The following is a 25,268-nucleotide window of genomic DNA, read 5'->3' as shown; positions in this document are numbered from 1 at the left end:
TCACCTTGTTAGCCTGGCGCAGTTACTCTACAAAATTGAAGTTGCTAGGAGCGAGGTGCCACACACTTTTTTTTTCTGATATCAAGGGAATTTTTTGCAAATATTATCATTAAAGACATTATTCAAAAATCAAGATTGACCTTGGCAACATCAAAACAATATTTAGAGCAGACCATGATAACAATATCTTTTACCTTTTTCTGAAGAAAATCTAGTTAGTTAGTACAACTATTGTTTGTTAATGAGAAAATTTCTCTACTGATGTCGATCATAATAAGATGTCTCTAGTTCGAAGATGTTAAAATTACCACTGTTAGGAATTTTGACAAGAGTAGAATTGTGACCTATTCAGATGTTGGTTTATCTTATTTCGAAAATGCCCATTATTGGCAATAATTAGTCATGCGTATGTGGGCAAAAGAAGGTTCAGGAGCACAAAGAAGACCAATCGAAGGTTAAACGAAGAAGACCAATCGAAGGTTAATCGAAGCATACCACCGATTGTCAAAGTAGGTGCTTCAGCTATTAAGCTCTGCAAGACCGTTTTGATCTCTTTTCATGCCTTCCTTCTTTATTAGTCCATCTACTGCGGCCTATTATTGTCAACATTTGAGATGATATACAGGACGGAACCTTGAGAGGGGAAGGTAGAGCTGCCACAGTGGAGAAAGATGCGGTATTAATTTTAATGTTCAAAGGCATATGATCGGAGCTGTTTAGTGATAGTTTGGAAGACTACTGCTTATGGTAGCTGATCACCACAGTACAGCAGATGTACGTTAAGTTGATGCCCTACAAACAACTTGACTGCTTTATTTTAATAGGCGTTCACAAGTCTTTTTCACCAAAGCAATGCACGTCGAACTAAGGAGTTGTCCCAAGGAGCTGATGTTAATGTCTTGCTCTGGCCACCCCGGTCACTAAATCTAAGTCACTTCGAACACGTATGGGACATACAATTTGCACTCCCTTTCATCGACTCTGGTGCAGGTAAATTAGCTTTGAACGAAGTGCCACAAACAGACATTAGCCATTTTCTTCTGTTGATGCCTACACGTATACTGGACATAATCATAATTTTTTTTAAATAATTGTCAACACACTTTCTTGAATGTTATCATCAAATCAAATATGAATAAATGAATATATTAATTGACTGATTTTATATTCCTAGTTTCTATCGCCACCTTTATTATGCTTTGTTTCGCCAACACTATCACCTGACTTAGCATCTTTAGATGGAGGCATCTCAAATTCGATGTTTATAAAGCACAGCCAAAAGAATAATAGCTGCGTGCAGAAAGGTTCATACAAAAGTTTTTCGAAATGACAAAGAGACATTTGGCAGAGTTTATCATTGTTTCGTGCATAATAGACAACATTTCCAAATTTTAATGAGATAAGACTCATTATTATTTTTTTATATTTTTTATTGATTTCCTCAAAGGTACTGAGAATAGATATCTTGCTATTTTTTGGAAGGTAGTTAGCATAAAATGTAACTCTACTCCCACTTTCCAGTTTTCATACTGTAATTCGATATCTCTATAAAAAAAAACAATACTTATATCAACTGGATTATATTTATTGTTAATTGTGTTCCCAAAGTGTTTATTTGTAATAGGCTTATGCACCGGTGTTGCTATTTAATTTTCCTGCTTTGTGACTTATTTTGCATATATGATTATATACCCTTTGTTTGTGAATTCTGGTAAACATTATGAATTTAACCGAATGTTAAATTTTATTCAGGAAACTATATATTTATTATATACACATAATTTAGATATCCCATATTTTTCTTTAGAAAAACAAAGAGAGAGAGAGAGAGAGAGAGAAATGGTTTATTGTCAAAAAATTGTTATAATATGTAGAAAAAGTTTGTAAAAACTAAAAAACAATCAAAAATAACTAAATAAAGATAAAACAGAGTAGAAGGTACTTTCCAGTAATTATGCCCTTAAATTATTACGGAATGCGGAAAAAGATGATATCGATTTGATTTCAATTGGCAAGTGATTGTGCATTTTTTTGCATTGTAAAATATTGAGCCCTCAACTAATTATTCTGAACGTGGAGTAGGTAGAGAAAGGTCGTGCTCTGCGTTCCTAAGAGGATTGCCGTGCAACTATTTTATTGAAATTGGAGAAGCTTGCTTACGAATTAGGCAAACGGATTCAAAGATGGATAAGGAAGGAAGAGTTAGAATTTCTAATCTTTTAAAGAAGTCCCAGTAGTGAGCTCTGCTGTTAAGTACGAGTAAATATCTATCGTTTGTAATTTGAAGATTCGCTAAATTGAGTCGCACCACACGTACCTCAAAAGGGAAGGGCATATCGGAGATGCGACTCAATAAAGGCATAATAGACTGTTAAGGAGGTGGATAAGTTCAGTTCTTTGGAAACTAATCTCAGCGCAGAAGAGGAGGAACTTAATTTTTTAGATAAGGTGGGAATATGTAACTCCCATTTCAAGGAATTGTCCACTACAACCCTAAAAATTCTACAAATTCAACGACGTCAATGATGGTGTTATTTAATAAAAAAGGCTGCAATGTATTTTTATATGATAAAACTTTGTTTTTAGAAACGTTGAGACAAAGAAGATTAGAATCACACCATGATTTAAGAGTGATTAGTTCACTAGATATGGTCCTATGAAGTGCGATCAGGGTTGCTCTGCAAGAAAACAGTGACCTAATTTTTCTTTCAAAATTTCGTATACATTCAACAACACTACAATAAAAGGAGCGGAAATTGTAATTTTACATGAGTTACCCTTGTTTTATATTATAATTCTCGCTAGGAAATCCTTCATATTTATGTAGTGCGAGTAAGGGATATGTCAATAATATGGACCTTATCGATTTGAATGGTCACTTCATTATATCTCACTATATTTAACAATAAAAATGAAACTTTGAAACGTCTCTACGAATAAAGTACGAACTACACAACTGAGATGGAAAAGTTGATTTATTTATATTGGAAATCGCCTTGTTCAGTTAGTACAATGCGTTAAATTTTTAGAAAAAAAGAAATAATTCTGCTTAGAAAAAAGTAGGCTGTCATAATTTTTGGAGGGACTATAAGTCAAGTTGTAAGATGGTTTTGGTTCAAATCTATAATTTGTAAATGTTTCAAATATCCATCTTGTACAAATTTGCTTTTATAGCTTATGCTGGAAATTTTTTTCCAGGAAGATATTTTTTACAATGTAATTCTTGATAACTTTTGTGGAACCACAAACAATGGAATGCAATGGTACGTGATGTAGAGTTGAATAAGTCTAAAATTAATTTCTTTTACTTGTTTGTCTACAATTCTCTTGGATGCTCAGAACGATCCTACGTAAAAAAATGATCCATATACTCTTTAGCATTTTTCGATCATATTCAACTGCTAATTTTCGTCCTAAGACCATATTCCGTGTATACAGGTGTAAAGAATACTTTGCTCTTCGATGTTCTTTACAAAACGGTCTACACAGTCAATATGAAATGAGGAGGCGCTTTAACATCCACATGCTATTTCTAAAAACTAATTGCAAATTCTCTAACAAACACGGTAATGCACCTTAGAGAAAATTTGAATACATGTCACCATTATTTAAACGGGCAGTTAAAACAACGTGTCATTACGATAAAAACACGTCAAATTATTTAAAAAATTAAATTCTTTTAATACGTCTTCTTCAATTTGTATTCAGAGTGGGTAATTCAAAAAGGGGACCGGGATCCAGTGGAACAGTTAAGTTTATTATCGCAACATTCTATTGAAACTTCTGCTTGATTGAAAAAAAGTCGATTCAAGTGTTTACTTTTTCCCAATACCATAATATTTTTCTAAATTTGGTCAGTGTGTATAAATATTTTGTAGATTCTCTTACGAAAAATATGAAATAGCTATATAGAATTAGTTAAATAAGTATGGAACGACTCAAGTATGTTAGAAACGACTTGCGCTTTTAATAAATTTAAGGTTTAGTAATATGGCTGATATTATAGTAGTATTTATCATTCTGTATTTTTGGTTTGCAATTCTGAATATTTTAATGCCACGTTCCCTGAATATTTCACTGCCATAATTTCGGAGTTATAGATACATTTGTATATCTCTGTCGAACTTAGAAGAATAACAGCTTTGACGTTTCAATCAACTTCAATGTTGGTGGTTCTTGAAGTTACGATGGATCATTCATCTTAGAAAAAACGATTAGAGATTTTAACGATATTAGTGTATAGTGATGTGGGAAGTTGAGATAAAACTTAAATCTTATGTTCTGACAGAACTACAAGACCCACGGAACTTGATATTTTGTGAATATTCATAATGGATTACATCCATACAAAGTAAGGTAGTTGTGATGATTTCGATAGATGTGTAAATAAAAAATTTGAAAAAAAGCATTTAGATTTAGTCAGTTGAATCTTTTGAATTGGAAATAAATTTTAACTGACCAAATAAAATACAGAAAACTGAGATGTCATTGATATTTCTTATGCCTATTGTTTAAATGCTATTTAGTTATCTAGCAAAAAATTTATAAAATAAAAAAAAAATACCAACTATACTATTTATTGATGAAAAAATAAATTATTGTGTATCCAACTTACCAACTAGGTTGACAAAAATAAGAAGATTCTGTAAATCAGCAACCTTAATGACGGCATTTCGTTCGAACTCTGTGAATAAAATATGAAAAAATCATTAATATTTTAAAACATTATCTTAGTGTAGATTACAAATTCTTCTGTCAATAAAGTCGGAAAATACATGATTGTTTGTGAATATTTTTCATATACGAGGTATTAAAATTAAATAATAAGACTAATTTCCTAATGTTACATTTATTTTATATTTTTTGTATCTCTTCCAAACATTATATTCCACGCTAATCGTTAAAACCTTTGATCTTGTGCGGTTATATCTGACGAAATATTTTACTTCACATGCAATGAAGTAAGTGTATATCAAATAGTACATTGGATTAAGTTTTAGAAAAAGAAAAATATGTTCGACATTCTGAAGAACTGCTAAGTCGTCGGAATGTGTTGAATTAATGAGATGAATCAGCTAGTAATTAATCCACAGCTAATCAAATGGTTTTGTTTCATACACATTTTATTGTCAATGGTATGATGTTTCTTCGATTAGATTTCTCGGTATTGGACCTTTTAAATCAAGGTTTGAGGAATTACTTCGGTTCTATGTCATGATCTAATCCGATGAATGAGTCAGTGGAAATATAGGAAGTGTATGCAAAGCAAATAAAATTCTATTCAAAATAAAACTATGAAAATAATTTTTTATCGATGAGATAAAATATAAAAAGTGCTTATATAAAAATATTTTGTTATTAAAAAATCCAAAAAGTGCGAGCAGGTATGATAACTTTTTATTTTATTTCAATCAGAATCTAATTTCAATGGTTAAATCAGATTTTATTTTTAAATACATGTCGTAGGTGATTGATTGATAAAATTATATAAATAGTCAATGACAAATTATATTTTAATAATGACTAAAATTATTATTTATCAAAGAAGACACATGACAAGGTCTAGGAATTAAGATAAAATTAATAAAATAATCCTTATCATTTACTTAGTATACGGAAATAGAACTGAACAAAATCTGAAAAATTACAAAAAAATCTTTGAAAAAATGTGAAAATGAAAAACTGAAGAATTTTCTTACTGGAAGGCAAACAAATAAATGAAGACTTACATTTCTAAAGCTTAAGTTACCTCCTACAAAATTTACAAATACTCGCTTACAGCACGAATATTTAAATGACGTTTTATTTACTACCCTAATAATGAAATTAGAAAATGAATTGGAAGACAAAACAATTGAGATAGGTAAACAAACTCATATTAATATTCAACAAAAATTCAAACAACAAATAAAATAAAATTGGATCGAAAATTTATCCGAATATCAAATAATACCAAAACTTATTTCCATTTCAAAATAATAGAGCTGGAGTAAATAACCTCAGCGTTTTTTATTTCATTAATTCAATTAGGAACTTAGATCTCCTTCTAGTTTTGACGTATTGCTAATTCTTTGCAGAAACCGAAAAGTAATGTCGTTTTTACACATGTCGTTAATTGATTATCATTTGTCAGCTCATTGTGTATCTCAAATTCATGTCAAAGATATTTTAAGGTTACTCTGACTTGTTTACTTGTAAATAATTGAATATTAGTATTTTTTTAAGAGAAATGGCCATTAAATACCATAGGACCATTCCAGCATTTTGTGCTTTGTGAGTTTCGCAATGCTATTAACGCAACAGTTGCAACCAAAAATATTTACGACATTCATCCAACTGCATTTGACTTTCTTGAATGCCAAAGATGGTTCTTCAAATTAGACTCAGTAATTTCTCTATCGATGAGAGATCAACAACATTAGATAACAATATTTTATAGCCAAAAGTGGAAGCCAATCCATGTCAGACAATCGAGGAACTGTTAAATACCCATAAGTAACCTTGAAACATCCAAGAACATTAGCAGCACATTGAAAAATTGGATTCCTCATAATTTTCTGAAGAGAGCGTCATCATAAGCAACGTATTGTTTCAACGGCATCATACAGAAACGTTTGTCCGCTTGATTACTGAAGACGAAAAATGTGTTCTATATGATAATCCAAATCACAAAAGGCAGTTATTTCTCCAAATAAATCCAAATACATCCCAATAGTATACGCGGAATTCAATTTGAAATGAAAATTTTCTTAGTGGCAAATTTTTTTGAAATTTAGATGATGTCAAAAATGACTTCTCGAAATATTTTACTCAAAAGCCAATTGATTCTTATCCGTGGGGCATTAAAAATATACAAACTAAATGTCAACATCACAACGAAGGTACTTACATTCTTGATTAAAAAGTGAGACTTGTTGAAAATGTATTGATTTAAATTTAATTCTAGAAAACATTACTTTCCGGTTCTCATTTGTAGATTGGTCAATCCATCATTATGTGCTTCACATAGAAGGACGGTTGTTAAGCGCGGCCGAATTTCCGGAGGTCATTAAGTGGCCATCAGTCAATCTTGTGTGGTTGATTTGCGATCGACCAAAGCTATTCTTGTTACTTCAAGGTCATAACTTTAGATAGAGATTTTAGGTCTTAGTTATGTAACATGAAGAGATTGATATATGTTGTGTATGTTTTGAGTCAATAATTGGTTAGTTAATCCAGATTTTATTGACTTGACTTAGGTTACATTATTTAGGAACGGCATATGTTAGGAGTAAATATAATCTTCTAAAGATGAGAAGTGGGTCGGCGAAAAACGACAAGGTAAAGTCGAAGAGCAGTATTATCAACTGAGTAACTATACGTTTAGATAACAGCTGGGTGCTGTCAAGCGAATGAAGCAGTCGGAATCTTATAACATTGCTTTTTTAGGACTATTGATAAGGGTACCGACGCTGCAAATTTCGATAGTTTGTTTCTAAGTCCCCTCTTAGACCCAATTGATTAGTTTCGATTAGCTTCTGTCCTTTATCATTTCTACTGATGGTAATTCATTTGTGTCTTCAAGTTTCATCATCTCATATACTTCGTCTTTCTTTTATTTTTAAATTGAAATTTCTCAAAATTGATTTGATAAAATATGTATTTATAAACTGAATTATTATAAAATTGTTTCCATTGGGTTTTGCTTTCGCTCTGACCACGAAGCCTGTATCAATGATTTTATTTGGCAAAGTAACAAACGTTCGTTTAATTTGATAAATTTTATCTACTAAATATACTGATATCTGGTCGGTATTTTCGAGCTGTTTTATAATTTCGATTCAATTGCTAGGCGTATTTTAGTAATCAGTGAAAAAGTATCGCCTTTCTGGATGACCTTGTTGAACCTGCTCCTCTATCTACATCTATTACATACAAGGAGTTTCTAAAGTCATGTGTCAAAATTCGAAAGGTAATTGATCGGATAAAATTATGACGGGTTTTTCTATTACACTATTTCCTCGGCCTACCTTCTTCAATTTTTTCTCAAATTTAAATAGTTAAAAACTCAAAATGTATCTACTACCACTATAAGTCTGATTTATTCATTTTTTAGCATGTATACAAATGATAAAATGACCGATATCCATATTGTGTATGGTCTGGCATATGGTAATTTTCATGAAGCCACACGTCTTCATTCGTATTTGTATGTATCACTAATCCATATTTGATACTGAATGTTTACACAACACTGGTCATTTCAAGACAGTTAAAAATATAAGGGACCCATACTAGGAAAAATGCTGACAACATCAACACTATTAGTCACATATACCATTCAGAGTTTTAAAAGAACAGCAATTATACCATCACCACTTTCCACGAGATTATTTCGAGATTTTCACCAATTGGTTTCAATATGTACACGGATTACATGGTCAATTATGCCTCATATTTGTTCACATGAGTTTTTCTAGAATATCCATTGTTCTCATTATATTATATATTGTTCTCATCTTGGAAAATAATATGCCCAAACTACTTAAGAATAACCCACTCAAATATGTGGTTCATGCAAAATGGTGTTTCAGTACATTCTTCAACTGTTTTCCACTGTCAATAGTTTAGTATTTAATAAAGTATAAAAATCATGCTGTATATATTTTTTTCTGAATCTATTAGTTTTAGGAAAAAACTAAGGTATTAGAAATTAATAGTTTTATTTTATACAACTAAATTTCGAAAATAGATTTGATAAAAAATGAAATAGAGGTACATATCCTTATAATGTTGAAATGTTAAATGTTGTTCGGTTTTTGTAATTACACAGAATTGAGTGGAACCACAACTTATATTTCGGTATTATTTTTTTCTATAAAAAACATTCATCCAAATAGTAACGTTCAGTTATAGAAATCTTAGGCAGATTATATCATGTAGTTGTTTTTTATAATTTTGCACTATTTTCAGTTTAACAAGTGTATTAATAAAAGTTGTTACATTGTTGGTTATTCATTCGTTTAATTCTCTAGGTCAACATTCACAATTTAGTTTAAAAAAAAGAATCGACCGCGTCATTTAAACAATTATAAAGAGCTTGAACTTTCATAGACGTGAGAATAAGTATGCATTATGTGGCTGAGGACACATCACAGAAAACGTAGTCAAGGTAGAAGATCTACAAGTCAAATTTATGAGCACTTTCTCCGACAACCAGATATTCAAAAATAGAAAGTGTACTAGTAGAGAGCTCTGTGATAATGCAAAACGTCGTGATTTCTGCATTAACCCTAATAGAAGGCTTACAATTGCACCGCTATTTACTGCAGATCATAGATCACGCCGATTGAGATGGTACCCAGTGGAATATCGATGACAGGAAGAGAGTGCTTTTATACCCAAAATATTAAGATAGTCGTGATAGAGGATGGCACAGACCTGGAGAAAGATTTTCTGATTGTTTCGATAGGAGTCATTTGGTAGTATGTCAAAAATGTTCTGAGGGGAGTCCTGAGAAACGCACAAAGATCCTCTCCGACTTGTACAACACGTTTTTGATAATAGGCACTTTCAGCGACCAGTGGAAGGTAGTGAGGCAAGTTCTTATTACTAAGGATAAAGATGACCCTAATACGTGTGGACGGCTTACAAACCGCTGAGCTTACTGAATACTATAGGTAAATTATTCGAATTATTCATTGAGGCCGAGAGCTAACAGACGATATACGAATCTGCAGAATTAGCACAACTTAAATTGAACTAGACAAAGAGACGAGTAGGGGGGATGGATGACAGGAAACGGACTCTCGCTACGGAAAAAATTGAGCACAAGGAAACGAATACAATCATTTTGTTTGTAAATTGTAAAAATAGTTTGAATAGGAACAAAGGGCTATTTCTCACAATCTGCTCTATAGTTTATTTATTATTGATATTTGAAATTTCCAGCCGAAGTGGTTTTTTCCACGGGAAGAGGTTTAGTGGTGGTTGTTTTTTCAATATTTAAAAGATATGTATTAATTACATGCTTATTTAAATCAGTTTTTTTCTATTAATACACTGATCATCATGAGTAATATATGTTACTTCAACAAATAGTAGTTTTTTGTAATTATTTTCTGTTGGTAATAATATGGCAGATTTCTATACCACAGAATGGCATTCATTAATTACGTGTTCTGGTAGGAAATATATGACAGGGTATAATTCGCTGAATGTGATGTTTTTATACCGTAGTCCATAAGACAGAGATCCTCAAAAATTGATATCAGTAAAATTTGAAATATGATGACGTCTTACCTCAAAAACTGTGACATGAACAAAAAATCTACAAACACTATAACATAGTAATAATTTAAAAAAAATTTAATTCGATACAATTTTTCATAAAAATTATATCTAAGTCATAAATTCTGTGTTCCACCCATTTTGCCTGACCCTGTATACACCATTACAAATGGAAAGAACTAGCTTTTTGGTCTTGCGTAACCTGTTTGGTGAATCGACATCCAATTAATAACGTATAGGTAATTGGTGAACTAAATTCAAATGGCAATTTTCACATTAGACTTGAATTATTCCAATTTGAAACATTTTTCTTTTTGCTACTATCAAAGTGTAGGCATGCTCATAGACAAAGCTCAATCTCGAAGCTGGATACAAACTATAGATTTACTCATTATTAATTATCTACTCTGTATAATAATAATAATAAAACTGTTTATAGAAAAAAAAAATTAAACACAAGTTGTGTGTTTTTAGATATGTGTTCTAATTTAAAATGTTAAATTTTTTTGAGAATAATCATTTTTTTAACAAAATTTTGAACTGGACTTGATCGGCAATTCATCATACAGCCCTGATTTGGCATCCAATATTTTTTTCAACCTCCGATTGCTCCGTGCAGACGCTACGCGGGCACGCGTTGTAGGCGACTGCGAAGCTCTCGCACTACACACTCCGCCATTGTTGATATTCAGGTGTCAGTCGGCGTTGTGCTACGGCCACTTAAACATGTCTGCCATTATTGATGCTCCCGCTAAGTGTGAATTGCGAAGTGAAATGATAATGTATTACATCCTTTATGACATACTAACATCATATTTATTGAAATAATCCGATAGATGTTGGGAAAGTCCTTGTACTTAGAAATATTTCAATTAATCAATATTTCTATCAACGTTACTTTGAATATTGAATTTTTTAAGTTAATACATACATACATACATATATATATATATATATATATATATATATATATATATATATATATATATATATATATATTTATTTAATTCATTAAAAAATTTGAAAAGTCAAATGTCAAATATAACATTAAAATCAAAAGTATCATAATGGTCTTGTCTTATCGTTAAAAACAAGGTTTTGATATAATTTGTTATACAAAAAGGCATCAAATTATAATTTCATTGAAGTAATTAGAAAGAGTCTATTCAAAAGGAAGGGTTACATAAATGAAAGGTTTTTGAAATATAGTTATTAGAATTAACATATGATTTATATGAATATCATGGACTAGAAATTAATTATGAAGTTTTATTATTCATTCTATCATAAACATCTTGAATGAACATTTAGAATATTAACAAAGATTGTATATGTGAACCATTTTAAAAGACCGTGATTCCAAAAGACTAATAATTTATTTTAAAACTGGAAATTTAAAAATAATTATGACAATACTTGATTGTTATAAAAAATATTCTAGTTATTGGTAGAAAACGATAGGAACATATAAAAAAGGAAAAACAAAAAGAAATCTCTATCTAGAAGTGTTCCAGAAGTCAAGGTCAGAACTGTTTGAGGGTCAAGAGGATGGGGAGTTTCGTTTTGGGGGAAGAAGTGAAGAGTTATAGATTGTGGAACCGGTTATAGACTTAAGGTCAGTGAAATCATTCATTGATACAAATCGCAGGAATAATTATATATAATTATCATTAGTGATTACTGTATATTATGACAAATCGAACCATTTCATGCAGATGAGTCCACAATGATAAAAAACCACAAATGAAATTGAAAACTGCTTTTATAAAAACTGTTACGAGGTTAACGAGATTCATAAAGAACTTTGATTGGGCAACACAACTGTTAGTTTACAAATTGAATATTGAATATAGGCGTTTTTTTGCCAATACGTTGAACGGCACTGAACAACGACTGTTTAGAATCAGTTTATCATTGCATCCTTATAAAATGTTAAATCGAGTAAGCAAAGGCTCTGTAGCTTACTGTACGTTGAAAAAAAAATTATTTTACCTAACAGAATTGTGTAATATGATGCAATATTTCGGTATTGGATAAAATTGTAATTATTTTCTCCTTTGTATGCAGAAGCGTGAACATAGCATCTTGTTTTAAATGCAGCACCCTGTTTTTTATAGCAAAAAAATTTGCTTTTCGTTATACACGTAGAAAAGCGTTATACGAAAAGCATCAAAAAATGTGAACTTCTGTATAATATAGACGGTTTCTCATTTCAAAAAGTATATGTTTCAGACCACAAAGACCAAAGACATCTACTATTTTTCAATATATTTATTAACCCTTATAATAACATATTATTAAACTTTTTCGAAATATTGTCATTTCTCTAAATTCATAAAATAATATTAAATTAACCACATCCTCTTTTAAAATTATAGTTTCAATGAATAAATATCATTCAAGAGTTGAGATTTTTCTCATTTTAATATTTCTTTAGACAACTAGCATTGGTTCAATTTTACAATCTATAAATTCGAGTTGGGCAATTGTGAACTCGTCCATGCGAATAATAACGAACTTTGTAGAACTTTTTATTAAAGATCGTTAGTATTTGTATCTATTCTGTGATATAACAGTCCAGAGTCCTGAGAACTCGTAATCCAGATTCAAAAATATTCGACCAAAGGGAACTTAGATACAATTGTTAAAAAATATGGATAAATACATTTCGTATTATAAGTACTTATATCAATATATGTAATTTATGAACAAAAAATTCAAAAAAATACAGATGATCAATTTACTCTGTCAAATCAATTTTCTTTCTTCTGCTTTATGATGTCTTATTTTTGCATACGTTTGCAAGTCGGTCTCAACTCATTCCATTCATTGTTCCGGTCATTGATCCACATGTTTATGTTTTGTATACATTTTTCTCGTATGCTGCTATTTCTCCCACACTCTAATTTCTCTCAAATTTAATATTTCTCTTTAAAGGGTATTAATCTTTTTGTTTTTCTTTCTGTTGTCCCGAATTTGTTTTTCTTGTCTCTTAATAGTTAAATATTATTACTCGTTTTATGATAATTTCTCCCTTTTTAGTTTATACCACCGTGTGAATGTGTTCTCTCTTGGATTTTAATATATATTGAATAAATTGTGAGATATTCTTCTGTTGCAATTTTTATATTATGCCGTTCAAAGATTCCGGAAAGTTTAGAAAAATCAGATTTATATAGAATTCTTTTCAAAAGATATTAAAGATTTATAAAATCTTTCAGAACTCTACTTTTCATCTGAAAAAATTAATCTCAATATTACGTAGGTGATATCTATGCATATCTTTTGAAAACAAAAGTTTCATGTACCTTCAAAGTTTTTATAACGGCATTGAACTGTAAGGAGTTTACGTCTAAAGAAAATAAGTTAAAAAATATAACAAAATCTGTAAACGGGTCGAATGTTGTTTTGAAAATTGAAATATTTCAACTCGTTTTTTTTAATTATAATTTTCATATATTTACTTTGATTCTCAATTCAAAATTAGATAAAAATACTTATTATTATCGATGTAATAAAATTAAAAATATAGTGCAAATTAATGTAACTCAGTGTTTTGAACAGAAATGGATAAGTTAGATGAATACCTTTGAAATGCTACTATAAAGCAATTATGTTTTGTAACTATTACACAAACATGAACTTTCCCCAAATTAAATAAATCTATGTATAATTAGGAGGTGAAGACTTATAAATTAATTCAATCAACAAATTATACTTGCTTACCGAACAAGGTTTTATAATGTTATGTTGTAATATAAAAGTTTCTTTAGTGAATTTCAAATCAGCTTTCATTCACGAATTTTATACGATATACAAGATATTGTGAGGAGAGAAATGAATAATTTTAACTAATCCATTTCCTATAAATGAACATATATTTTTGTATTTGTGAAAATTGGGATCATTTTGAAGATTTACATTGAACATTTTATTGAAATCATTCTACTTTACGTCTTGTGCTTCTTTGTTTAACGAACAACTTCAGCTTATTCTGATTCAGTATCTGTTATTGCAGCATTTTTAAGTTACTACTAATATACTGTTACTTTTCATGTGTCAGACATCAGACTATTGATTCCTTTAATTTCATTCATAGTTCTCTTCAAGCTATCCCATGTAGGAGCTCCCAGACTTGAACGACGGGGCTTAGCTTGGGACAACGCTGAGACACCTGGCCGTGGCAAACCAATAATGGCCCAAGCCTGGTTGAAGTCTGGGTAACTTAACCCCGGTCATTCTATAGTCAGTCGAGCCTGGCTGAACTCCAAATAACCTTACCTCGGCCATGCCATAATCATCCAATCCTGATTGAACTCTGAGTAACCAACGTTGGTCATCCCATAGTCAGTCAGGGTGGGTAGAACTTTGAATAACTATATAAAATTTTGTTCTAATATCTTATCCATAATAAATATATATCAACATTAAAAGTAATAATTTTTTAGCGTTAAATTCTTTTATGCACAAAAGACATTAAAAAATAGAATAATGAAAAATAGTATCATTTCTTTATGTGTATAATTATTTAACTAATATTTTTATGTACATTAATTAGTAAAGTGCATTAATAAAAATTTGTCATATATAATTTTATTAACAATACGAAATCTGGCTATTAAGTAACAAGATAATTATTCTATATTTAAATGCTCCTCTTCAATATACTCCCATCCTCCCCGCCACACACCTTTCCATACGTTTTTTTCATTGATCGAAGCAGAGATGGTGAGTGCCTTTAGGAGTTCTGTCGTTTTTTTGCTTTACCACTTCCATCGACTCAAATCAATTCCCTTTCAAAGCAAATATTTTTCTAACCTTTCAAGGAAATCTGAGTTGACTTGGTCAAGAGTCAAATTTTTTGGCACCAACTTCGCACAGACTTTTGTCATGTGTAATTCCTCGTATAAACTTTTTCTAACCGTTTCTTTATCGACGTTTACAGCATCGGCAATCATACGGATGCTCATTCAACGATCTGCACGCACAATTGATTGTTGATTTCAAGTGAAGTAATTTTCTAATGCAGCAACATTTGTTCTCGCAAACGAATAACTATAAATTGGCAAAGATAATTTGTTTAAAATTTGCAAACTATGATTTACCGTACATATGAGTTTATTAAATCACCACGCAAGTTTTAGAAACAGTGTATTTCGAAATCACTCCAGACGGTCGAGATATCAATGCCGAGGGGTAAAGTGGTCAGCTGATGCGAATGTATGAGATTTGGAGAAATATCAAGGTTTAGTTAACAGAAAGCAGGTTCTTTTATAACAAGACATTGATATAACTTGATGGTATTGAACTACTACCCCATTCAGCATTTAGTCGGGACCTTGCAACATCAGATTACTATTTATTCAGATCCATGGCAAATTTTAAGCGTACGAAATACGTCGCGTTGAAATCGTAGAATACTTCCTTTTATATGATTATTTAAGAAAACAAAGTGCACATTGGAAACGGACATTATTTATGAGACATCTTATATAAAAAGAGAAATAGGCTAGAATTTGATGTGCAAAAACACCGCTAATTGCAGGAAAATTCTGGTTTTTTCCATTGAATCCAACATAATATAGCGAGTTCCCATTTCCAGGAATATGGAATATGATTAATTTTCCACTTAACATTGTGAGATACAGAAGGAAAAGACTTTGATTAGTGACGTAGCCGTACTTCTCCTCTTTCAAAAGTATCTTCTGCATCAATTTGAGTTTTTGCCTTGTGACAATCTACAGTCTTTTCAAACATATCAAGGTCAAAACTATGATTCGAGTTTTTTTTAAGAAATAAACAATAGAAGATATATATCCAGAAGATATTGAAATACAAACAGATAATCAACAAAAGATTAGGACATTGATTCGATGAAACACTACTATCAAATCGCCAAAATTTTTTTGAATTAGGAAGATTATCTGTTTCTGTTTTTTACTGTGGATAAAAGTTGGGTCTAAGACCTTGAGATAAAAATTCATAGTTCTCAATAGAAAGCCGGTCATACACTTAGTCCTAAAAAGGACAGTCTACTTAACGTCAACATCAAGGTAACAATCATTGTTGTTTTCGGGTATATTAAGAAAAAGAGTTTGGACCAAGAAGCACAACTGCACAATTCCACATTTCTACAAATTCGCATCTAAATATTTCTTTTTCTTCTTCGTTCGTCATCAAGAAAAACGGATGTGAAAACAAACGCGTTTTAAGAAAAAGGTCTCCTAAAATAAATAGAATTGAAACGTAAGTTGTGTTATTAATAAAGCTTCAAGAGAGTATAAATACATTATATTCCCAAAATATTCTGAAAGATTGCTGTAATGTGATACGTGATAAGCCTTGTCGTTAATGAGTAAGAGGGCGTTGAATTGTTCTTCATAAACGAAGGTTGCAAATGAAAATGATTTTATGTTTAGTGACGCTAATGATTTTCACAAATAAAACAAAAATGTTTCACTGGCCTTCAAAATATTTATAATCACCGTATGAAATTCAACGCAAAAACTCCTTTTTTAACGTAACAGCCTATCTATTAGACGTCGTTCTGTTGCATAGTAGTCCCGATGACATCAAAAGTATATGTAAAGCTTTTATTCGTTTTCAACTTGTAGCACTTGACAATCAATCTCAAGTCAACCATATGCATTATTAAACAATGACAACTTGTAACATTGAACCACCTCACATGGCAGACTTATACTGATAGGTGCTGACGTTATCAAGTTGAGGTCGGAAGCTTTTCAGATAACCCTCGTATTATAATCGAAAACGTAGTAGTACAATCAATTGTACAGGGCATTCTGATATTGAAATTTATTGCCACAATGTTTTACCTTACCTAATTTATAGAAATTTAACCAATGAAAATTGGTAACGATTTCTATAGCCACCAGAATCAATAAGTTTTATATATCTATCAAGCCTAAATTTGAATAGTGAATTTTGAAATTGATGAAGCTAATGTTTTTTAAACATTTAAAACATTCTTTAATAACTAATGTAAGTAATTTTTATTATTGTTATACTTTTATACATATTTTTAAATTGTACTTTACCATAATACTTGCTCTGAAATATGTTAGAGTTAGTACACATTGGTGTTTAATTTAGCCATAATTCCACTACGCAAACGCTTATATATATATATATATATATATATATATATATATATATATATATATATATATATATATATATATCCCTTTCCCTCCTGAAACTGAATTTTTTATATATTCAGTTAAGAATTATTAGTACTAGCGGTTTATGAGCTAATTAGTAAGATCAATTTTTTTCATATTTTTAAAATGACAATGTCGGGAATTTTAGGGACTATCACAATTGTGTAATATGGGAGTCAACATACTATCAGCACAACTGTGATTAAACTCACATTTTGTACTTAACTAATATATTTTATGTAAGATAATTATTTACAGTGAAATTTAACAAAACAATTTTGATCTTTGTTTAAAAACAAATTATCTTACGAGTACACTTATCACACTTTATTCTTGACCGACTTTGACAAGTTTCCAGACGACACATGTTGGGGTTTTTTTTATTCGTTCTCATGAACTGTCCAATGATTGAAGCCATTAAATATTTTGTCTTCACAAGGAAGTGGAGCATATCTCTTAGAATTGGGCCTCGGATCTTCTTCTCCTACATCAGTGTCTCTTTCTCTTCCCCTTTTTTTTGTGCCACAAACTAAAAACTCTCCTAAACTTAGAAGGAATTTCAAAAAGTCCATGATATCTTTGAACTAGAATTTATTAGTTACACAATCATGTCTATATTCCATCCAGCTATTAACTATGCATATATCAAATAAATGAAGAATTGTTTTAAATATTCATTTTCTCGTTAAAAAAAAAAGTTCTGTAACATTCAGTCATTTGGTCACAAATTTTAACTACATTCGGACAGGATATTTTAACATGGTTCTTCGTATTTTATCCCACCGCCTCACATTTTGTTCAGGAGCTATTCCAAAGGCCATAGAAACCATAACAACGGATTTATTATCTTTTCATTTTGAAGCACATATTTTTTTGTCACTTCTGACATACTCCTCTGCCTGTCCTCTTTTCATCTCTGAATCTTTTTTGAAGACACATCCTTTCATACTGTTAGACATTGTCGTCCCTTTACCTTCTACTTTTAATTCCAATAATTTATAAAGCAAAGATAATGTTAAAAAATATCTGTCAAAAAAAAACTGTGCTTCCTTGTGGCAAAGTTTTAATTAAACGCAAAACGACTGATGGCCCTAAACCAAGCTCTTTGTTTTCCAGTGGTGTCAAGGATCTTGATAAATCTCAAAATCTAGTATCAAACCATCTGAAGTTGTTAGAACAAAATTTTTAAGGCCAACAGGTCCTGGCTTATTCTTTACACACTGAATTTTCCACAGGTGGTTCAGTTTTTTGACATATTCGGAGACCGCAAGGTTATCTACTACATGAAAATTTGTACGAAGTTTAAAGAATCTGTCCCGATTCATTACATCAGTAATAATTCGTAGCCGATACTCAATACTCCAGTATGATGAATTCGGAAATTTAAAACACCCCATGATAGTATGCATGCTAAAAAATTGTTTGATCTCTTCTAAGTAATTTTTGGTTTTATCTCTCTGTCAGTTTGCTGTAAATGATATCTAGATGTCAGTTCTGCTCCAACTTCGAGAAAATCGTTATTTAAATATTTGCTGAAGTAACCCCAAGGACTCAAAACTTCGGCTACATTGTCATTTGTGATATTTTCTAAAAGGTCTTTTCCTTCAAATTGCATTTTAATCCATTTTAAATCCGATGAAGAGGTTTTTTTACTGACTTTCGACGAACCTTGCTTTTCATCGTTGCTACTTTCTTCGGATCCTTCTCCGTCCGAGTTTTCAGAAACAATTGTTGGAGATTCAAAAATATCGTCATCCTCATCACTGTCGACATCAAAATCGGATCCAATTTCGTCAATCAGATCGTAGATTTTATCTAGATCTGCAGAAAGCTCATCCAAGTTGATATTTCGCTTAGTTCCTGTAAAACAACAACATTAAAACCTAACCTCAGAGAATTTTTAGCGTTTTTATTATAAAATATTTAGTACTATGTTTTCTAAATGTATTCTAAATAATTATGCATGCAAAGCTTCATTTAATAACATTTGGACCAATACTTACGATTTTTTGCCATTGTAAGACTTAACATTGAGGAGAGACCTTCAATCACAAGACAGAAACAACATAAACTTTTCGTTTTAACCAGTTAAAATGGGTGCAGCACAGATGTGTCGCATGGGCGTCAACAGAGTAAAAGCAATTAAGAGCTTTATATAGTCTTTCTATAAGACTTCCACCGATTGTGACAGCGTGGAGCGTAAGGGATATATATATATATATATATATATATATATATATATATATCCAGGGTGATTTTGTAATATAAATTTGAGGGATAATAGCCATCATTAGTCTTCACATATTAAAATTAGTTAGAATCTTATAGAGTGTTACAGAACGCTGTGCCATATCAAAGTTACATTTTCTTATTTTATCGCATATTGCTTGACAACTTCCCCATTACAATGATACAATTGTTGTGATTTGCTCTACGGTGTACCCTGTACAATGTAAGAGAAATTCATGAATGAAGATCTGTTGCGGTGAATAGTAGTAAAAATTCTACAAAAATTATTTATTTCGTTAATATTAATTGAATCTGATACAAATAAAATAGAGGAACGAAACAATAAAAAACTATCCTATTCACTACAATATATGCATGATGCACGCTTGAAATCGATAATTCAAAGAGTTAATCACATTAAGAAGCATTTCTATAGAAACATTCCGAAATTAATTCCATATTCTTTCCATTATGTCATCCCTTGTTTTTGGAGGTGTTTTCTAAACTTCATTCTTAATGTGATCACAGAAAAATGAATCCATTTTATCAACATCTGGTGACCTTGGTGGTCACTGCACTGGACCATTCTTTCTGATCCATCTTCCAGGAAATAGTTCATTCAGTTCACCATTAATTAATTGATTAGCGTAAGCAGACGCACCATCATGCAAAAACCACATCTGTAGTAAGTGCAACTTCTTCTAATAAAAGAGATAATTGATTTACTAGAAATTCCAGATACGTCACAGCAGATTAATGTTCCCTACTACATATTCAACAACAATACCTCCCCAGACATTCAACGAAAATCTAGTTCGACTCTGCGTCACTATGTGATATGGATTAGTTGATGAATAATTGTGAAAATTTTACCTATTATCTCAACCATTTTTATTAAACGTGGCTTCATCTCCAAATAGAACATAGAAAAAGTCTCTGTTGATTTTCTTAAAGCCCACCTACAAAATGCCAATCTTTTTTCAAAACCATCATCAGTTAATTCCTGATGTAAGTAAATGTGGTAAAGGTGCATTTTGTTTTTGTCAAGGATTCTTGGCACATCGTAACAGTTTGTTTGCTGGAAATACTTCTTACACTTGTGTATGGGTTTTCAGTTACTGCCAGCAAAACATTAATTGCATTTTCTCCTGTCACAGAAATTTTAATCGTTCATGCTTTCCATAATCAACCCATGCAATTGAATCGCTCAATTAATATCTTTAAGCTTGCTTTTGTAGGTTGCCGCCTTTCAGAAAAAACATTCATGGTAAACTCTTACTGATAGTAAGGCGTTTTTATTGCATTCTCCCAACTTCCAGATAATATCAATAATTTCATTACTAGTGAAATTATCATTTTTGACATAGTTCAAACTCATCAAAACACCAAAAAATGTAACAAACCACTAAATCCAAAAATACTAATTGTCATGTCATGTCATTGCAAATATCAGTTTTTGAAAAAATAAGTCATAACCAACTCACAATTAATTATTAAATGATAGGTATAGTTCTTCCAATATCAATTGCAGATTATAAAAACCCTTGCTGAAAAATTTGTTTGATCTACCATAGGCGTAGATACCTCATTTTATAAATTTATTATTTTTATAAATACTTTTAAAAATACGTATATCTTATGCAAGAAATTCTTCTTTAAAAGTAATCGAATCATTATTAATTGGACGGCATTATACGCCGTTACTAAGACAGATGCACTTAATTGTAGGAGACTGATTACATTTTTGTACTTCTGATTTTACGTTAAATATGCAATAGTAAGGAGGAAGTCTGAGAAGAGTATGACCCTGTATAGCTTGTCAATATAATAAATTTTCTCCAACTTTAATAACTCTAATGACAGTAATCAATTCTTTGTTTGTTGGGCCTTTTTTACGATCGCTGACAGGTAAAAGCTGTTCATTAAATCACTCTTCAAATAATTCTGCTGTCATATCTTCATGATAATCAGCTACACAGTTTTTAATTTTTTAGCAGATATTAATAATTGTAATGCGGTTTCCTTTAGAACATGGTCCATTCAAACAGTAATTTTTACTATTGTAAACTCAACCGAAATTTACTGCAACGTGACTGTCAAACCATGTTTTATCTAGATAAATGATGTGTCTATGAGAACTTAGGTAGTCTTTTATCTGACGCAAAGAATTTTGTCGCCATCGAACGATCCTTGACGATTCGGTTATTGCCATCCGTTTATTCAGTTTTTTATGTTTTAAACCACATGCTGACAAAACTTGACGCAATGTTTCTAAACTGGTATAATTGTTTTCTGGATAATTTGCTACCTTTTGCTGTATTACTTCTAATGTTGCAGCTCCGTTCTCCTTATATAAGTTATCAATTGTCCTACGTATAAAATCATGACTAGCTTTGTCAACTGATTTCAGTTTCAACAGATTTCCCTTTCAGGACTACTCGATAAATGGAAAATTTATTTACTCTAGTTGATTCAGCAATTCTTATTATTATTGCATTATCAGATTACTGAATATTTTCCTTTTCCAAACATTCGAATATATTTAAAATAACTTGTTGTGTTTGTATATCTAAATCTTTATTATTAAATTCATACCTATCTTCATTCCCACTACACTGTGCAATTTCATTGTCTTCATTCGCTCATAGTCTAAAGAACGCCATATTTCTATTTATTTATGAATTAAATGACTGTCACCAGCCGACACCACTGCTTACCGCAGACTGTCTGGCAGGAATATTTCAAAGACATTGTGTACATACGCCTTCCGACAGCTTTAGCCAATAGAAATGCATTTATGTTTACGATTCGATGTTTTTATTGGTAAATAGTGAAGATGATGAGTTTTGACACACATTCATCAAGTCCACGTGGACTGACGATTTGTTAGATATTTACCGAATTTTATATGGAGAGTAAACATTATTTTTCATTTCTTAATTTGGTATGAGTGCAGTGCGTATTTATGAAATATTGATTGTTCATCGCATAACTGTCTTCTGAAATTGATATTAGAAGAACTATACATAATCATTGTTTTGCTCAAAGAATCAAAACACATCAAGAACTAATAATTTAATGTATAGATGCCTGATAAAAAAATTATGGTTGTAGTACTTTTCGATACTCACATAAAAATAGTGGGTGATTCATTTGAAAAAAATCAAGAAAGTAATGTATTCGTATTTTGATTCCCCTGTATCAGATTCAATAAATAATAATTTTTCAGAATTTTATTCGAATTGTTTTGCCGCAAGAGATCTATATTCTTGATTTCTCTGACATTGTACAGGGTATGGAACTTGTTACAATTTTTATGGAAAATTGGTTATAACTTTCTAAATACCTCGTAGATCACGTCACAATCCTATATTATTGTAATGGGGAAGTCAAGCTGATTCCAAAAATGCCATATTATAAAGGGTGTTTTATTTATAAAAAAGGAACTTTGATATGGCACAGCATTCTGGAACACCTTGTAGGATTGTAAATAATTTCAAAATGTGAAGACTAATGATGGCTACAAACTCTCAAATTTTCAAATTGATATCTTAAAACACAAAGGACGTACTAAAAATTTTATCACAATAATCAATGTATATTGAAGCTTATTTAAATAGATAGAAGTGAAAATATTGAATAAAATAATGTTGATAATAGTAATGATTTGCAAACTTATTAACTACTTTGCTTATCTCTCCGGTATTTCCTCTTCCTCTTAGTTTTTGTCTCCTTAAAAACATATATTTTCTTTATCACTCATAGCTTTGATATGGGCTGTTCTTTTTTATTCTTTTGTAATCTTTAATATCATTCAACATATATTTTATTTATATTACCTATGTAATTCTTATTTCTAAAAATATTTACGGAATAAAGCTTATAATCAATATTGAACTTATATAAACCATTGACTCAATAATCTCTTTTATCAAATATATTTTCAGTTATTCTTTGATATAGATTGTATAAGTAATGTATGACATATGCTACAGAATCACTCATATGGGTACTCACATTTATTGGCTATCTAAAATTCGTTATTAATATTATTGTAGGCATACAAATATTTGCAGGATCAAAATTTGATAATATTATTACTATTAAAGTTGCAGGCATTAAAAACAGGGACTAAATTCTTATAACACATGGCTTGATGGATTAGTTAATAATATTATTCAAATTTTCAGTTTCTTTTCAATCTCACAAATATTCCAAAAAAATTCTAAAATTGAATGGAATTTGAATTAAATAGATATTGAAAATACGGGATGTATAAATAAAACTTACTTTTCCGTAGTCAATTTTGCAAATGCATATTATTTTTTGAAAAATAAATAAGCTTCGAATCTAACCATTTAATTAGAAATGGCTATACGCAGTCTAACTAAATATGTTCAATGAGATGCAGTGGGATGATTTTAATCATTTAATTGTCATACATTAATTACCCATGCTTAATTATTATAAGATATTCTATACATTTACAAAGGACATAACAATTTCCAGAATGAACCGATGTTCGATGTTCTGAGAAATCTAAAAAAATTAATATTCTCAGAAGGAAATCAACACAGGTACATAAATGAATGTGAAATAAAAATTACGAAATGCAACATTTTTTGTACGATCTTCATTATAAAAATATCAAAATTGATCACATGAATCAATAGAAAAAATAGAAGCCATGAATGTAATTATTGTTTGCTTGCTTTAACATATTAATTAATCAACACTCCTTATAGACCATTTTAAACTCTATCAAAAAATTGAAAATCGCGCCAAGAAACTGTCATAAAATTTATAAGGTATTTTATTGATAAGATAAGGAATAGAAGTAAGTAGATACGACTTACCTAATGTTTATGTGAATTACGTACGTTGGCAATAGTAAAACATCCATCATCCATACTATCGCCGACAACTGATAACACACGTCACACCAATACGTAAATATAATGGGTTTACCAGACGATAAAAAACGAATGTGGTTAATTTGCTACGTCATTTTTCAATTTTTCGAAATCCCATGGGAGAAAAATGTGCCAGTAACTTTCTCATTTGTATTTTGTAATATTATCATAAGTATCATATTTAAGAGATGAGAATAGTGAGTGTCCCAAGATTAAATTAGAATCCGAATCATATGTGAATGAATTAAATGGATTTAATAAATGGAATTTTTAACAAATGGTATATTTATTGGATCTAAGCTTACACCATAATGGAAATAAAGTTTTATGAAGATAAATGGAAAGAATCAAACTAAAATGTTTAACTTTTATTATTATAGACAAAATACAATAGTTTTTTGTCATAATAAATTCGGATGATCCTCCGGTTGGTCAAAATGTTCTTTAACTACACGTTATTTTATTTATAGACATTTTGTGAAATGATACAACTGTTCTTTAAAAGATGGTATTGGTGTTTGCTTAGTTGAAACACTCGAAAATTTATTCAAATACGATACTCTTCCGGAAATTTCCTTTTCTTGATAATAGTGTATCTGAATTCTATATTGGAAATAAATGCTCCTGCAAACTTAACTTAATATGTCACAATTCAAATATTCTCCTTCACTCATTA

General features: G+C 30.6%; 2 protein-coding genes across 2 annotated transcripts in view; both read right to left on the bottom strand.

Annotated features, from left to right (window-relative positions):
• The window catches only part of LOC130895914 (beta-1,3-galactosyltransferase 5-like), a 56,751-nt gene extending 32,051 nt beyond the window's left edge, over positions 1 to 24,700 (bottom strand). The window contains exons 1-2 of the mRNA XM_057803539.1: positions 24,536 to 24,700; positions 4,616 to 4,684 (exon numbers count right to left, since the gene is read on the bottom strand). The gene's annotated coding sequence lies outside the window, so the exon portion shown is untranslated. The remainder of the gene's footprint in view (positions 1 to 4,615; positions 4,685 to 24,535) is intronic.
• On the bottom strand, positions 17,664 to 19,486 carry LOC130895922 (uncharacterized). The gene is made up of 2 exons (XM_057803568.1): positions 19,454 to 19,486; positions 17,664 to 19,310 (listed from the first exon to the last, which is right to left on the bottom strand). The coding sequence occupies exons 1-2, from the start codon at positions 19,479 to 19,481 to the stop codon at positions 18,883 to 18,885; spliced, it is 456 nt and encodes a 151-aa protein (XP_057659551.1). The 5' UTR covers positions 19,482 to 19,486; the 3' UTR covers positions 17,664 to 18,882.
• Positions 24,701 to 25,268: the final 568 nt, after the last annotated feature.

The sequence above is a fragment of the Diorhabda carinulata genome, chromosome 1, assembly GCF_026250575.1.
Source record: "Diorhabda carinulata isolate Delta chromosome 1, icDioCari1.1, whole genome shotgun sequence".
In the NCBI taxonomy this organism is placed as follows: domain Eukaryota; kingdom Metazoa; phylum Arthropoda; class Insecta; order Coleoptera; family Chrysomelidae; genus Diorhabda; species Diorhabda carinulata.
This window is presented reverse-complemented; position numbering and strand designations above follow the sequence as displayed.